Source organism: Onychostoma macrolepis, chromosome 15 (assembly GCF_012432095.1).
Source record: "Onychostoma macrolepis isolate SWU-2019 chromosome 15, ASM1243209v1, whole genome shotgun sequence".
NCBI classification, from domain to species: Eukaryota; Metazoa; Chordata; class Actinopteri; order Cypriniformes; family Cyprinidae; genus Onychostoma; species Onychostoma macrolepis.
Window position 1 is genome coordinate 7,534,048 of NC_081169.1, and position 18,675 is coordinate 7,552,722.

An 18,675-nucleotide genomic window follows, 5' to 3' on the forward strand; every position below is an offset into this window, starting at 1 on the left:
GAAATAAATTTTAAGTTTGTCATTTTCAGTTGGTGTCTACCCTAATTTGAATGTAAAGTAAGCTACTTCCTGTGAATATGTGAGATTTCTAACTTATTAGCTGCTATAGGCACATAACTGGAAGAAGTGCAGTAAAAAGGTCTCTACTTGAGCTACAAACCAGGATTTTTATGCTTTTGATAATAAATTGAAATGATATGATAACAAATATCAGTTTGCAATATCAGTCAGCATGACAGATACTGGAAGCAGAAGACACCAGAAGCATGTCTGATGTTAAGTTAAAAATAAGGTGTGTTCTTTTACTCTGCAAAACCTGAAAATATATTGGTAATTTCTTTTCAATTATATGACATGAATAACCGAAGCAAAAGATGGTAAAATGAAACATTCCATTCTTCACGTTTTTGATTTCGCATGCTAATCAATTATCCTACTAAGCTAATGTGTTCAGTGCAAGTTACCTACATAAAACAAACACTTGTGATCTATGTTAAAATTGATATTATGATATTCAAATATATTAGACTACAATATCCACACTGAGGTATAATTTTATTTTGATTGTATTTTTGTAGTCAGCTACTACAAGAAGATGACAGGATCACTCATTAAAAGCAGCTAACCCTTGGGGTCCAAACTGGACATTCTGCAGGGAGAACTGAATCTTTGAGTAAGAAATTACAAATTTCCCCATGTTGAGAGCATTATTTTTATATCACAGAAAATCGTGTTTAGCCTTTAAAAATAATTTATGGTGCACAGCAAGTATTTTTAACCAACTGTACCGAGGTAGTCACTCAAAACCTTGTTTGTGAGGGGAAAAACAAGAGGTTTTGGAAAGTATGTAGTTCCCTGAAAAATGTGAAACTGAGTAATGACAGCTTGTGTGGTAATTAAGGAGGCAGCCCAAGATGCTTTGAAGTTTGCAAGCTCATGCTCGAGGCATGAAACAGCCTTCATACAGCAAGAAAAAAACAAAAAAACAAAATTTCAGTATTAATGCAGATTTCTCAAGCAGCAATCAGTTACTTGGAAGAAGGAAAGAGATGTAGATATGTGACCCTGGACCACAAAACCAGTCTTAAAGGGATACACCACCACAAAATGAAAATTGTGTCATTAATCACTTACCCCCATGTCGTTCCAAACACATAAAAGCTTTGTTTGTCTTCGGAACATAATTTAAGATATTTTGGATGAAAACCAGGAGGCTTGTGACTGTCCCATTGACTGTGTGACACAGAGTGTACGCATTTTGCGTCCAGGGGATATTCTCCAAAATGGCGCTACGGTGACGCAGAAGAGACGTAACGGTGCCTAATAGTTGAATAAAGTCGTTTTTGTTTTACTTCCATACAAAAAGTATTCTCGTCGCTTCATAACGTTACGGTTGAACCACTGATGGCAGATGGAGTATTCTGACGATGTCTTTCATATTTTTCTGGGCCTTGACAGTGTAATTTACTTGGCAGTCAATGGGACAGTCACAAACCTCCTGGTTTTCATCCAAAATATCTTAATTTGTGTTCCGAAGACGAACAAAGCTTTTACGGGTTTGGAACGACATGGGGGTAAGTGATTAATGACAAAATTTTCATTTTGGGGTGGAGTAGTAGCACAGGTATATTTGTAGCAATAGCCAAAAATACACTGAAGGGGTCAAAATGATCGATTTTTCTGTTATGCCAAAAATCATTAGGATATTAAGTAAAGATCATGCTCCATGAAGATATTTTGTAAATTTTCTACCGTAAATATATTAAAACTTAAAAATCACTCTGGCATTGTGTCTTTACAAATGAAAAAAATAAATAAATCTGACCTAATTTATTTTATTCGTGTACAGAATCTGCTCTAAATGAATGACTACAAAGCAATCATATGCTGCAGTAGTCAGTTTGCCAGATAATGTAGATAATGTCTGGTTATAACAATCAGATCTGTTCATTTAGTAATTTAGTGAAATCAAAACAGAAAAAAGACAGGAGAATCATAACACAACTTTTGTTTTCTAGAAAAATCTGTAGATTAGTGCTTCCTGCCTATGAATATAATAGGTGCATAGGCACCAGACAGAGGCAGATTTCTGCAGTAATGCTCTTTTTATGTTTCACAACAACACTGTTCTCTCAGCACACCACAGCACAGGCAAATACAATTATAAAACAACACGCGCAGTCTCTATATTTTTCCAACTTCATAAAAAACACTTAAAATCCATTGAACTCAATGCAATTCTGCAATAAGTAATATAACATGTCTTATGACAGGTGGCCTGAACTTTAAAATGACTATTATGATTTAATCTGCTTTAATCATGGATGATATTTCAGATTTACTGGGATTTCGATACTAAGTAAATTCCATTTTAAAAGACTGGAATACACTGCTCTATTTGTCTTATGTTTTGAGATGCCTCGTCTTGCACAGACACAGAGCAACCAGCAGGGTGTTACAGACATTGATTGCACTTTGTATCTACCAGGCAGAAGGTTTATGACAGGAAGAGTTGGATAATCCAAAAGGCCTAAACTAATCCTGACACAATACGAGTACTGGAGCATGTGGTCTGAGAATGGGTCGTTTTGGTAATTCCTACACTTTTGAGAATTTAGACTCACACGCAAAACATTCATTCGCAACAGGAAAATCATTCTTACAAGAGCTTAAAGGTATAAACAGTACAATAAACATCACAACTAGCAGAAGCCTACAAATCTGTTGAACCCAGAACTGTTAAAATCAGGTGTCCCAGTCTGTAACATCTGTGTACCCCAGCAAGTGTGTTTTGCATGTGGCTGACAATAGTTTTATGAAAAATAGAGTTGTAACACTCACGGCTGGATCTGCAGGGGTCACTGTGTATGCTGTCATTCGATTGGTTGCTGGACACAGAAGACACGCTAGCACTGCGGACAAAGCTAAAGGTGGCCAGTCGAGCAGGAGGCAGATGAGAGAAGCCGGGAGGACGCAGTCCAGATTGACCCGGTTTGGGGAGCATAAATTTGGGGGCCACACCCAATGCTAGTCTCTTCTGATCCACTGTAATGCAGAAGACAAATCATAATATTCCCTCAAACAAATCTCATGAGTTCATTTATAGATATCATGGCTTGGAATTACTTTCTACAAACCATTAGAAAAATCAATCAATCAGTCAATCAATCATGATAATACAAAGTTCTGTCATGAAACTCTATATAGCGCATGTTCTAACTCATTCTGATATAATTACATCATTATTCACAAGGTACAGCCGATTGGTTTTAGTAGATTGGTTTCATCAGCCGATGAGCTTGTTGCTCAACATTCAAATACTCAGCTGCTGTTTGCTGTGGCAGTTTGCAGAGTGCTTCAGAAACCCTCCACCCTCCCCAGATCCACCTGTATAGATCTGCTACGGGGTACTTTCATGTATGCTATATATGCGTGAGTAATTTTATCTTTGTTGTATGTAGTAAAGCATCATTTGTCTAAAAGAGCACTTTTTTTTAAATAACTGTCATTATGCATAGATAAATATGTAGTTTGTATACAGATCATCAATAAAATAATAAATAAAAAGTGAAAGGGTGTAGATATTTTCATTTTACATTTCTGACAATTTGAGTGATGTAATCTGTAATCTGTAATCAACAAGTAATCTGAATGGCTGATTTATTCATTTCTGCATTTTCCAGGACATGGTGATATTTAATACAACTGACTGGCAAAAGAAGAATAAGATCATAACTTAAACTTAAACTTAAGATCACATTTAAAAGAGATATATCTAAAGATGACTAAGTTCCAACAGGCTTTGGGGTCTCCGAAGAGATTTGAAAATATTACAAAGCTGTAAGTATGTGACAAGGTATATCCGCAGTCTCCTTGCCATCATGGATTTTACAATTCAAAGAGAAATGGTAAAGCCTGTAAGAATCAATACAATTCTAGAACCAAAATGACTGCAGTTCATAACCTCAGCTGATGGAATGTCTGTGTGTGGCCATTACGCTAAGAAATGAGTCTGATTCTGGGTACTGGCAGTATAGAGCTGTGCAGATAATCATTTAGATTCCTGTCTAGCTATATTTTAAGAAAATGTCTAATACAAATCAATACTGCTTAATTAAACATTGCACATTCTGAAGAAAGTCAACTGACATCTGGGGACTTGACTTTGATGGTTTTAGTGCCTACTGACCTGCAGGTTCCTGGTGACAACTTGGGGCCTGAACAGCTGGAGCTGTATAACTGAGGGGTGACGCTGACCTTTGACCTGGCAATACTGTCCTGTTCTTAGAAGCAGGCTGTCTGGTGACAGCTCCAAGGCCAAGCTGAGGCCTTAAGGCTCTCGGAAAGCGGAAAACGGCAGCAGCAGCATCATGGGTATTTAGCTGAACCACTCTACCACCCTAAAACCGTAAGAAACATCTCTTTGTTACCACAAATTTAATAAAGCAGTTGAGAGTATTAATAAATTATGCTTACTGCTCATGCATTCACTAGCACAACACATTTATCTAGAGTTCAGTAGTGCTGTGTTAGCAGCTGAGAATCTCTAATAGTCCTACCTGTAAATATTGATCTGGCAGTTCCCCGTGGAAACTCTCAGATTTGCCCACCAGTTTATGGGGGACAGTGTGGCTAGGTGGCTTGATCCCAGACGCCATCAGTCCTGGAGGGGAGTAGTACCCTGACCTCTGTACTTCCTGACGATACTTGTCATAAAGGATATTAGAGGAGCTCAGCACAGGTGAACCTCTGGACCCCTCGGCCTTAGACTCTTTTGAGGTTGGTGAGCTACTGTAAGGTGTAAGTCTTGGTGGTAGTGTCGATACTTCATAGGGACCTTCAGACATTGGTTTTGTTTGAGGGCTTTTGCGGACATATGTTATGATTTTTGGTCTAACATTTTTGGGCTTTTGAGGTGGAGAAGACTTCTTAGATTCACACTCTGCCCGAGTGGGTTGTTGAAGAATGGCAGGTTTTGGGAGACTGCTACTATTACTGAGAAAACTTTTACTTGGTTGTCTCAAACCAGTTGTTCCCCTCTGTAAGGTTTCATTTCGTTCCTGACTTGCTTCTCTTGTGCTAATAGGTTTGGCTGGTGATGAAGGTGGCTGTTTCCGAGGTGAACAGGTTATCTTAGGGGATGGAGGGGTCTCATGGCGAGACGGGCTGCCCCAAGGTCTTCGCCTTTCCAAACTCGATGCACTAGAGCTGCGGGTCTTTTCAAAAGAAGCTTGCTTCTTGTATGATTGGGGTTCAGAACCACCAGAATGCACAGGTGAATCCTTTGAGGATAGTTTTGAGGTTTTAAGAGCAATTTTATGAGATTCCTCATCCTGGGATTTAAGTTTATTTATATCACCAGCGGAATCATGGGAGAACCTTCTGTTGTGTAAAGAAGACTGTGTGTTGTCTGAGACAAGAGGTTGGCAAGATTTCTTCTCAGATGATATTGTTTTTAAATTTGGAGCCCTGTCTTCTGTTCCTTGGTACTCCTTTACATGAACTCCAGATTCTCCTAGATTGTCCTGACTGGTACTTCCTGATTCATTAGGGACCTTCTTGATCCTTGCAATGCTACATTCACTCATGCCATTTGTCAGTTGACCTGAGCTCTCATATATTACAAAGTCTGTAGCTGGTTTGTTTTCTTGTGCTTCTAAAATTGGTTCCTCAGGCAATGTGGTAGAGTTAAGATTGAGATCAACACTGCCGACGTGCATTGTACTTTTTCCTGCTTGATGATGCATGCCATCAGTATGTACGGAGCTCCGGCATTTATCTGAAATAGTTAAACACGACTGTGAGGCAAGGGTAAGGTCCTCAGAGAGAGTTCGGTATGGCCCTGAGGGAGCATGCCATGAATCAGAGCTTTGGGTTCGACCCGCATGGTCCAGGGCACTAGCAAGACTTCCTCCAAGACTAGACATTGTGGAGAGGCAAGAGACAAAAACATCATTTTCAGAGCTAAACTCAGTCCTTGCTATGCTGGTCACCATTTCTTTGCTAGTGGACTGAGGACAAATAATAGACTCTTGCTCCCTTGAAATGAACTGGGAGAACCTTTTGCCATCCTTCAGAGACATTGCTTCGGTCTGCATCATATTGGTGGATAGAGCACCCTTGACATCTCCTTTAGGAATACTGCTCTCTTCGTCATCCTCTAGTTCCTGACTTTCCAGCATCTCAAACTCAGCTAACTCTGGGTCATCACATGGGGAATCTGTGCCCTGGATAATCATCTTCACATGTTCCTCGGTGTGAGACACCACAGAGGACAGGGTTTCAGTTGCCTCCAAAGTTGTTCCTCCATCTCCTCTTTGGATTTCATTAGCATTGGCATCACCATCTAGGGAATCTTCAGCATGTCTGTTGTTGTTCCTGATTTCCTTACAGCCATCTTCAATGCTGGTCCCGAAGGGTCTGGTGTGTTCATCACTAACACTCATGTTTCCTGAAGGTTCATGTGTTCTCAAGCTTTCATGTAGAGTCTTGTTGATCCTCCCTTGAGGTCTGGAGCTCTCACCACTTTCAAACTTAAAGCTAAAGTAAGTATTGGCATCTTTCACACTGTTATGTGAGATACTGATTTTGAGAAGATGACATAAGGAGTTGTCTTCAACATGTCAATGTGGGTAAACAACAACAGATTTAGAAATGTCTTGACATAAAACCTGTAACAGAAATACAAATAAGAAATAATGTAGACATAAACAGACACGTTAATGTACAATATTCTAATTTTATACCCATAAAAAGATTTGATGGTATATGTTTTGAGATCCACAAATCCTCTCTTTGTGCAGAATCTCTTTGTTTACCTTAAAGAGAAATAGTACTATAATTAGGGGCAATTTGGTATCTGATAGTCAATGAATAGAATGTAATAATTGGGTTGATTAGTCTAATTGACTGATAATTAAGCAATTTCATTTTTCAGGTTAAACATTGCATTAGATAATCCTTAATGTATGGTGCAAATTTTGTTCTTGAAAAACCTTTTTTATTATTAGCACATTTGAAAATGGTTGTGGTACTAAATGAAGTTTGAAAATTGAACAGTTTTTTGTTTTCAATTCATTTGTTGTTACTGTACACTTTTCTTCTTTCGCATTTCTTTTGCACAATTCTGTGATCTGTGAAAATGACATCTCCCTTTGCATTGCTACTTTGTTAATTCCTTGGTAAACACAAACACTGGCATTTTCTCCATGAAAATGACAACACAATTTCTTAAACTGATTTTCCAGGTAAAAAATAAAATAAAAAATCCATGGCATAATACATATTCTAATGCTTCAGTCAAATGGGATTTGGAGTAATATTGTATTCAATTATGAAATTCTTTCATACAGAATTATAAACACTGATAATTCTCAACGCAGTGTAAAAGCACACTCATGCTCAGTTCTCCCTAGCAACAACAACAGCTCCTACACTCCAGAACTTCAACCGTAGGAGGTCATTCCCTGAGGTAATGGCAGACAAATGTTCTCAACAGAAACATATTTTCCAGGAAAACAGGTGCATTAACTGATTTTGTAATAGATAAATAATAGATGAACTTCTAAAGTATCTAAAATAGCAAACGATGTATCTTAATAGATACCATGCTGAAGAAAGACTATTGTTCAACAAGAAGGCAAATTACCTTTATACTATTATATAGTGTACATTTTGCCCTATTGCAAATTACATATTTTACCAAAATTCAAACCCCACTAAATGCTGTTTTCATAAACAGATAACAAAAAACCTAAATCACCTAAATCTATAAGACATTCTGCTAGGCTGACTAAACAAAATATATTTTGTGCATTTATACTTCTTGGCATGGTCCATTTCCTTGACCTACTTTGTGCATCTGATGGTTTTGTGCATCTACAGTCAATCATTACAGTTCACTTACTATCATAATGATGTCTCATCATCTTTCTATTCTTTAAAAATGTCTGTAATCATTTTTTACAAATGAAATACTTGCTTTTCGCATATGTCAAATTCAATAAAAAACATACCTTGCTTTTGAAGAAATTGTCACTAATCTAACTGTTTTATTGTGTAAATTAAATTTATTCAGTAAATATGAAAGTTACATAAAAAAAAAAAAAACTGACCTCCATTCCCCAATGACATGCTCATGCTAAATGTTATGGAATAATTTAAACAGTCTCTGTTGAGCTGTCAGAGACGATGACTAACTGTCACAGACTGATTGTTAATATGACCGTTTGTCAGTCACATGTGACGAGTCACATCATAGTCAGGTCTGCAGGTCACAGTAACGCAGCGCTGTATGACAGCATGAAGAGATTTAGAATACGTCTCAAGAGATACCCTGCAACAGATCATCACGACCATTTAGAGTCAGGAGCTCAATTATTTACAAGAGGAAGGTAGACAGAAATAGAGAATGAAAACAACCAGTGTCAGGTAAGCTACTTTGAAAATGCAGCTTGTCAAGCAACAAGCTACTCAAAATTTAAAGGAGCACAAAACAGTTTTTATCACGCACACAGGAAAAAAAAAATCCACCATTTATGCTGACATTTTTTTAAATATACTATTTTTAATCAAAAACGTTTCTCAATTTAATCACAATTTTAAAAACAAAGGTTCTTCAGTGGAAAAGGGTTATTCTGATTATAATTTCCTTCACAATAAGAAAAATATGGTTCTTTAAAAGACTGTTGTCCCAAAATGGTTCTTCTATGGCATTGCAAAACCCCTATTTGGAACCTTTTTAAAACAGTTATGCACAACAGGATTTAAATAAATATTCAATTATTCTGTAAAATTATTATAATAAATATTATTTTGTTTTGTAAATACAACATAAATGCTTCACAGAATCATTTAATAATTTACACAAACCAAACCAATTAAATGAATCTGACATCCCAAAGCTCAAATCCACACATCCACATAAACACTCTATCATACCAAACACACACTCACCAAACCTTCTACTTGACCTACTTTCACAGAAAAGGCTCAGAAGTCCTCAAGTTAAAATGTTCAAAGACTTCACAGCCCAACACCAGGGAGGGTTTGAGCTTACAGATAGATTTGAATACTAATTATTATACAGTTTACAGAGTGTGGAGTTTTGATGCAAAATGTATTTAACTTGTTGGGACGTTTTTTTAAATTTGAATAAAATGAAAACTAAAAGACAAATGAGCCTATTTATTCACAATAGAACACAGAGAACATAACAAATGTTTAAACTGAGAAATTTTACACTTTTATCCACTAAATGACAAAAGTTGGCACGGGGGCAACAAAGGGCTGAAAAAGCAAGAATTTTTGAAAAGATTCAGCTGGGAGAACATCTAGCAACTAATTAAGTTAGTTGACATCAGGTCTGTAACATGATTAGCTATAAAAGAGATGTCTTAGAGAGGCAGAGTTTCTCAGAAGTAAAGATGGGCATAGGCTCTCCGATCTGTGAAAGAGTGCGTAAAAAGATTGTGGAATACTTTAAAAACAACTTTCCTCAACGTCAAATTGCAAAGGCTTTGCAAATCTCATCATCTACAGTGCATAACATCATCAAAAGATTCAGAGAAACTGGAGAAATCTCTGTGCAAAAGGGACAAGGCCGAAGACCTAGCTCTATCATGCAAAAAGGAAGCCATATGTGAACATGGTCCAGAAGCTCTGTCGTGTCCTGTGTGCCAAGGCTCATTTAAAATGGACTGTTTCAAAGTGGAAAAGTGTTCTATGGTCAGACGAGTCCAAATCTAACATTCTTGTTGGAAATCACGGACACCATGTCCTCCGGGCTAAAGAGGAGGGAGACCTTCCAGCGTGTCATCAGCATTCAGTTCAAAAGCCAGCATCTCTGATGGTATGGGGGTGCATAAGTGCATACGGTATGGGTAGCTTGCATGTTTTGGAAGGCACTATGAATGCTGAAAAATATATAAAGTTTTTAGAGCAACATATGCTCCCCTCCAGATGACGTGTATTTCAGCAGGACAATGCAAAACCACATACTGCAGCTATTAAAATTGCATGGCTTCATAGTAGAAGAGTCTGGGTGCTGAATTGGCCTGCCTGCAGTGCAGATCTTTCACCTATAGAGAACATTTGGTGCATCATTAAATGAAAAATATGTCAAAGACGACCACAAACTCTTCAGCAGCTGGAAACCTAGTCCAACACCAAAACTCCAGAAACCCATAACCTCAATGCCCAGACGTCTTCAAACTGCTTTGAAAAGAAGAGGAGATGCTACACCATAGTAAACATGTCCCCGTCCCAACTATTTTGAGACCTGTAGCAGGCATCAAATTTGAAACGAGCTCATTTTGTGCATACAACTGTAAAATTTCTTAGTTTAAACATTTGCTATGTTATCTATGTTCTATTGTGAATAAAATGTTGGCTCATGTGATTTGAAATTCTTTTAATTTTAATTTTATTCAAATTTAAATAACGTCCCAACATTTCCGGAATTCGGGTTGTAGTATAATATAGGCGAATTGGCACGCAGCACAACTCAAGTCCCACAAGTTGTTCTAAACCTGTATGCTTTCTTCTCTTGAACATAAGACAAGATATTTTGAAGAATATGGGGACCAAACAGTTGATGGTCCCCACTGACTTCCATTAAAAAAAAAAAAAAACACACACAAAAAAGGTCAATGGGGAGCAGAAAAAAGAAATTCACATAGGTTTGGAACAATTTGAGGGTGAGTAAATAATGACAGTGCCTAAATAAATGGTGAACTACCTAAACTTTAAGCCTTTTGTACAGAGTAATGCTTAAGTCTTGAACTTTATACTGACACTTACTGGCATATTACTTACTTTAGGTCAGCAGTTCCATAGACAGACCCCATTCACAAGCTTATTCATTACATTTGAAATATTGTGCAACTGAAAGTGTCAGAAAATACGAAAACCACTATAATAAATTTGACTTTTTATGTGAGATGGAACTGCCTGGGTATTTAGCCATTTTTATTTAATTTTCATTTTTTTGTATTTTATTTAATTTCATTTCATTTTTTCATTTGCACAAAAAAAAAAAAAAAGGTTTAGATCTATAATAAAATGCATCAGGCAATTTAGTTTTAGTTACATTATTCCACAAAGGTTGCATGTTCTTCAAACTATACTGCAATCTCAGACATTTAAGATTTCTTGGGATTATAAAAAACAAGACATTATTTTTAAAAATTATTATTATCATTTTTTTTTTTTTTTTATAAAGGTTGCAAAAGAAAACACAGACAGGATTACAAACTATGTCTATGAACCAAAACTACCTGACTTCCTCATCCTCATTGGGCTAGTGACAAATTTATACATAAGACATGCCTCATATGTTTATATGCTAAATGAAGGCTATAGGACACAATTCTAAGCAGCTATGAAGTTTAAGTATATTACCAGCCATTAACAGCATCTGGAGCCTTGCAATTCAATGATTCTCAACTAAAGATGATCAAACTAAAGTTCTGTGGTTTCTATCTCATATATTAGTGTGTTTAGAGGGAACAAGGCACCAGTCAGATGAACTGAAAAAAGCCCAATTTAAAATCAGACTCTTATAATGACTGGCGGAATCTCTACACGGCTCAATCAGCTGGGATGAGGTTTCCTCCTGGCTGATGGATGTTGAGCTGACAGTGAACAGATGAGAGCACAGCAATGGCTTTGTTTCCACTTTGTTCAAGTGAAATGCATGATAAATTCCTGCTCTGCACTTCTCTGCAGTGAATTGTGACTTATTACTGCAAACCAAGCTTACTAGATCAACACAGTATATAAAACTGGCCACACAAGATGTGGTTTTGCCAATGGTTTTTAACTCTAATTTTAGCCAGACAGAAGACTTTGACCATGACATTGTGTTTTGCAGCATAAGCACTAAATCTGGGAGGGGTATAAACATACTTTACAACAGATTTTTAATTGAATTCATAATTAAAGTGCTTTAACAAAATGCAAGTTTCACATTCTTTCACTCTTCAAGGAAGACACAAACTGTTCAGTGTTTCTGAACAGTTTTTGGTTGAATAAATGATACAATGACTATTATCAGATTATTTCAGATTGAGCGGCAGTTAATACGCCTTCGATTATGAGCGTGGTTTAGCCTAGCTTGTCAGTGAACTACGGCTCTGTGTATTAACTGCCGCTCAATCTGAAAGCAGGTGATGCCGATTTACTGCTAATCACAAAACCGGCTTTACTGACGAGATGCGCATGATAATCGAATACGATTAATTGCACAGCCCTACAAGAGAAGGCTGCCAGTTTGTAATACTTGTTTTGAAAACGTGCCACATTGCATTGACTCTTGTATCAGGGCACAGGAAATCAATTCACGGTGCAAATATTCTAATATCCGGGTACGCTTAATAGGAGAATTTAGGCCATTCACATTCAACGATAAGATATTCAGAACATGCATTGTGTGCTCGCAATGCCAAGATTCTGTCTAAGTGAAGAGAAAAAAAAGCAATGCCATACTGCCAGTGACCTGTAAACATTAGTATGTATTCTAGATACCAATCCACCTAGATGCATATTTCTTTTAAAAGAAAAGCAGAATAAATTAAAGTACTGATGTCTGTAGAAGGGCATAGAAAAAAAGCAAAAACAAGGAACGACAAACAACTGTGTATAAAAACCAAAGCAGACCGCACATTACCGAGAGTGTAGATCTGCATAAACAACAGAAATAAATGTTGATGCGTGACCAGTCCACTTCAACACAAGACATGTCCCCAAAGGCCCACTGAGCCAAAAAGCATAGTAATTGAACCTGCTCTCCATCAGCCTGAAGAATAATAATAATAATAATAAAGAAAAATAAAGAAAATAAATCATTATTATTTACCAATCAGCGGACGAACGTACAGGGCAGGGGCAGAATTCCAAAAAGAAATGAACAAGTGTCCATGGCCACCTTGTTATTGTCCTCTTCAGGGCAGTTAGGATCACCTCAGACCTCATCGTTAGTTTTCCCTCGTTGAGCTGAGAGGATGGAGACGGTAGCCGACGCCCTCTCGCTGCTTTGTAGCGCTGCAGAATACGTCTTCAGTGACAGTGAAGTAACAAAATCCTCCGCCTTTTGAGGAGAGTCGAACATCATCTGCTCACCTTTGTGCCGTAGTTTAATTACCGCCGGATAGGTGAGGAAGGGCTGGAGACCAAGGGCTGTCATCTTCTTCAAGACTGGATTAAAGCTCTTTCTCTTGGTAGTTGTGGCTGGACTAAAATCGGAAAAAAATAGTAGAGTGACATTGTCCTGCGTATACTTCACTGGACAAGCCCCGCCGAGCACCCCCAGGACTGCCGATCCGCCACGCCATCTCAGTACACGGAAGATGAGAGCATGCGGCCGACCGGAGGGGTCACGTCATCTGATGAATTAGCATTTTTTAACAAAGTGAATGGTTCAAATGACTCACTCATAAACACAGTCTCTTGTCACCACCTACTGGCGTAACGTGAATTAACGTAAACTACAGACCAAATGCACGGAATAACAGTTTGTTTGAATGCACAAACACAGACAAGCAGAGTGATACAAACAGTGAAATGTCCCAATACTGTTATCCAGCACGTTTGGAATGCTACTCTGCCAATCAGATTCAAGGCCTGGAACTGTTGTATATGTTGTATAATAAGTTCTTTGCCATTTGAATGCGGTGTCTTTGACAATTAAGGTTTGAAGACAACTGCTTATTATTAAAAACATATCAGCTGTTAGATGAGGTTAACAAAGGTCAAACACAAAACTTGCTGTCTATTTATTTACAGGCGAAAAAATTTAGTTTCATCCCATTTGGACAGAAGATGGTGCTATACCAGTGTGAATTCTGCAAAGTACATTTTACTTAAAAATTGTCATTAAACACAGCACAGTCACTATTTTGGGATATATATTAATGAAAATGTTAAGTTTATTATGGGTTGAATTAATTATAGTGCTTGCAATAAATATTTCTTAAAGATATACTTGAAATTAAAATTGCATTAATGAGCTGAAACGCAAGTACTTAAGTTTTAAGCTTTTCACACATTCCTACATAATACAGAGCTGTCAGCAACATAAAAATGATGTAACTGTAAGCTTAGTGTTTACTCAGATGTACATTAGCGAGCCTATGTAAATACAAATGTTCAACTTATATATTCTGTACATTTTCTTTTTGCACTTGTAATGTTTGACAGAGACCTATAGCTCTATATAGATAGAAAGGAAGCTTCCTAAGAGGTCAGTCACTCAATACATGCGATCCCACATGCAGTTTCTCATTGCAGTCTGCAGCACCAGCCCTGCGGTAATTCTGCTGTCCTGATGCCAGAAATACATCCAGATGCATTCATGATAAATTGGTAACATTTTTAATGTTCTATCTATCTATCTATCTATCTATCTGTATTTCTATCAATCTCATGAAAATATGTAGCTATTTTATGAGGTGGCAATTTCATATGAATTCATGCAATTTGATTTTTTACAAAAAACACCAATTTGCCAAAACATGAAAAAGTTAGAACAGTATGTATTCATGTCTTTCAATCAATCTCATGAAAAAAATGACTAATTTATGAGGTAGTGATTTTGAATGAATTTATAAAATTTGATTTGTATCATTTTTAGAAATCCACTAATTTGCCAAAACATTAAAAAAAAAAAAAATGTTATGGATTTCCATGAGAGTGTGTTGATTTATCTGTCTGTCTGTCTACACTGTAAAAATGTATATGATCAGTAAGTTATGGCAGTTTCATCTCTTCAAAATAATTTGAGCAATTTGAACTTTTTTATAAATTAAATGAAATTCAACTTTATTTTTTGTATCATGTAATTTTAACATGATGCAAATTCAGTAATCTGTCTCTCTTACAGTATCAGTGCAATTAATCTTTACAATGCAGTGAAAATATATTTTTTACAGTTTAGTGTTAACATGCTAAGTACCTTTAGATTGAGCAAAAGGAAAAAAGAGAGATGGTTAACATACGGTAAGGACAGACAGTTCTCCTCTTGACTGATGCAGTTTCTGTCGCAGACATGAAGTATAAATAAAACACTCACAGCGTGTTCCTCAAGGCGTCAGCATGAAACCCACAGCCAACGGCCATGAGAGATTGTCTTTGTTACTTCCACCTCATTGTTTTTCCTCTTTCATGACACTGTAACACATTCAGGGCACTACTGGCAGTAATGCGGCCGGCAACAGGAAGTTCAAGAGGCAAATTGCTGTCATAGTCATTAAGGACATGCATGAAATTCCCCTCATTTCCCATGATGCATTCAGAGCATGTCCACTGCACCTGTTCACTAATCAACCAGCTAACCTAGAAGGGACCTGGATTAGAGAAACATGTTACATCTGTCTTTCCTTATGTATGTGTGCCTTTTTAGCCCCTTTTCTCCCTTCCCTTCCATATGGAGGCAGCGATTTCCACTCTCAGAGCTATAGTGCTAATTAAATATTAACATCCAAATGAAACCAGAGGCCACGCCTCCTTTCCTCCTCAAAAGCAAATCAGTCTTGTGTGAGGGGATTTATTGCATGTTCTTTACTTGATTTAAAGGATTTTGAGTGTTCAGTTTCACAACCTGACACAAGGTGTGAATAAAAACAAAAAGTGTGCACTGTGTTCCTGTTTTTTGTGAGTTGCTATGATGCATACTGTGAATGTATTTTGCTTGATGTTGTCTTGAGCAAACACAGAATCAGAATAGCTGACTCAGAACTGATTGAAAAAAAAAAGTTAGAATTCTTTAATGGCATACACTTAACAGTTTACGCGCATTATGCAAGGAAAAATGTAGCTAATGAGTTTCTATTTTTGGCATTGCAGGGAATACAGCCACTTATCTTTAATAACTTCATGCTAATTAATCAGCCTGTCAATCAGTTTTCCTACTTTCCTTTCCAATCTTAATTTCTTTAAAAAAAAAGAAAAGATTTATAAAGAACGTTTACATGAACCAAAACACACCATAGGAACATATATCTGCATACTGTACATATTTCCTTATTGGACATGTACTGCAAAAGGTAAACAGAGAAGACATATTTTAAAAGCAGCATTTATACGTATTCATATTGTTGACATAACTTCAATACTTTTAATAATTACTACGTTAATACCTCATTGATTATTATTAAGCTACATTATGCATTGGTAATTAAATAAAATCAATTTACATAGATATAATTGCATAATATGAATAAATATTCCAATAAATATTATGTAAGTAGCATTACAATTAACCAGATTATAATATTAATTTTTATTAAATATAAACTCTAACATAAATGCACAAGCACAAAAAAAAAAACAGATTTAATTAATTGAATCTAATTTTATAATACATAAATGATTTTTAGTTTGTTTGTTACATTAGAGTAACAATATTGATATATTTGTTGTACTTTATGTAAAAATGAATTATGTATATATTATGTATATGGATAACTTTATAACGCCTAAGACTATTGTTAGTATTATTTATCGATACTCCAGTTTTTACACATAAAAATACAAGAGTATTAATGTACAGGTATATTTTAATATAAGTATAGGCTGCGTTTGCATAAATATACTTACTATTATAACTAGTATATTAAGAATTAATCAGATTATTATTATAAACACGTGCAAACACCCACTAAAAATAACAATAATAGCAGAAACTCATAGCAATATGTATAAATAATAGATTACAGCATTCACTTATTTATTAATTCAGTTCCTATGCGTGCTAAATGAAAATAGCCTACATGGCAGATAGATTCGACCGCGAGAAAAACAGCATGTGATATAAGCACACGTTGAGTTCTGCTGCAGATATACACGACAGCAGGTGGATGTGATGTTCTGAGTGTGCGCCATCACATTATCCACAAACACACACACACACACACACAGTCTTACCTGATCTTCAGCATCCGCGAGGAAACGCTGCACGACTGATGCAGAAGACGAAGGATTGTTTGATTCCGCACAGCATCCTCAGGACGAGTGAAAGATCAGGCTGAGAGGATGAGAGGAGAGCCAGACGCGCACTACAGGACGCTGATCGCAGGAATGAATGGTGAGAAACGAAGTGACCAAATATGGCTGTGTTCCAAAAAACAGCGAGTTCTCTAGCTAGACAACATTTTAGAGCATCATTCCCTTGATTTCGGTCAGTTATCGTTACAGTTCAGCAGCGTTTTGGACAAAATGCTAGGTGCATCTATGATATTTAAGAAATGTTGTTGTTTCGACAGGCGATTGTGGTCCCCAAAATGCTGTCTGGGTAGGCGGCTCACAAGGTTTTAAAACACAACCTGTGTGTTAAATGTGCATAGAGCGCCACTCATAGGCAGATAAGCACACAAAACATGTCTTACAGCAGCAAATTGTACAGAATTTTTTTTAGAATTTTAAGTCCCAAGCGCTAAAGCAACGGTAATGGCAAAGGTATCAGGGTTTCTTTTTGACAGGAATGAAAACGAGGCTGTGAAGGCATAGAAATGCAGTAGTGATGGATTGTATTATTTAACAACATACCAATTTGTTATATTATTATTATTGTGATTAATCTTTAAGAAAAGACTTTCAGCAGACAAAACTAGATAAAACATTTTTCAAAGTTGTGAGTTGTGAACAATACACGACCTACAGTCTATCCCTCACTGCCTCGCTTTCATCGTTAAATTCAGTAAGCATTCTAACCTATACAGTATATCCGTTTTGCATTTTTAATTAGTAGGATATTTAAGATTTTAAATATGTAATGTGACAACATGCCCAACTATTAACCCATTTTAATCCCACCGGTCACGATAGTGACCGTAAAAACGTTTTTCATTTATAAAGCTCTAAAAACCTTACCGACTGATGTTTTAGTGCACTTCCTGCAAATATGGAAAAAATAAAGAGTCTCAATTAAATATGTGCAGTTTCACATGATTAGTGCAAATTGTCACATGACCAGAGCAGTTTATTTCCTGTTTGCACCTTGAGAAGATGATGGCTGCATCAAAGCTCCAAAACAAAAGGCTAGTAAAGTATGTTAACATAAAGATGTGACAAATATTTTTGGTACACATTATCTTTAGGGTGTCTAGTATTAATATATGCATTCGTATATATTCAGTTTTGTTGAGTGTGGTCATAGAGTGAGTAAACATGTTGATGGTCACAATAGTGGGATACAGGTGAACTTTATTTTACAATATAATCCAATGGCAGTTACTAGTGAAAATGGCAATGACAAAATATTGCACTAAATTAAAAATTCAAATGTTAGAACAAAAATTACAATAATGATGTTGTAATACTCGTAGCATTGATATAAAAATTTAATGTTATATTTTAGGGAAAAAAAGTAACAATTTTGAAATGTGGTGATGGTTGAATTTTGAACATGAGTGTTCCTATCAATGTTGCATAAGGTTTTTTTATGCATAATAGTAACCCTAGAATGTGATCAAACAATTTAAAATAGCTGAGCTAAGATATATAACAATTTTTATGACTGCAGAAATATGTGATTTCATTACTCACCATATCCCACTATTGTCACCGAGCGTAAAACAATTTTTCACACACTTTCCCAAAAAAAAATTATTATTGATTATTTCAAAGGGCAACTAATGACACATCATTTGGATATTTTCAAGTCTGGGAAAAATTTGGGAT

General features: G+C 36.4%; 1 protein-coding gene across 3 annotated transcripts in view; it reads right to left on the reverse strand.

Annotated features, from left to right (window-relative positions):
* Positions 1–17,983, reverse strand: part of mtus2b (microtubule associated tumor suppressor candidate 2b) — a 43,765-nt gene extending 25,782 nt beyond the window's left edge. The window contains exons 1-5 of one of the 3 annotated variants that reach the window (XM_058745354.1): positions 17,866–17,983; positions 16,921–17,061; positions 4,560–6,671; positions 4,190–4,400; positions 2,842–3,045 (exon numbers count right to left, since the gene is read on the reverse strand). In XM_058745354.1, the coding sequence (XP_058601337.1) occupies positions 2,842–3,045; positions 4,190–4,400; positions 4,560–6,446 (2,302 nt within the window). In that variant the 5' untranslated portion in view covers positions 6,447–6,671; positions 16,921–17,061; positions 17,866–17,983. Of the gene's footprint in view, positions 1–2,841; positions 3,046–4,189; positions 4,401–4,559; positions 6,672–12,856; positions 13,233–15,067; positions 15,154–16,920; positions 17,266–17,865 lie in introns of those variants that run through there. The other 2 variants (XM_058745353.1, XM_058745355.1) reach the window with 2 other exon arrangements.
* Between the last annotated feature and the right edge of the window lie 692 nt (positions 17,984–18,675).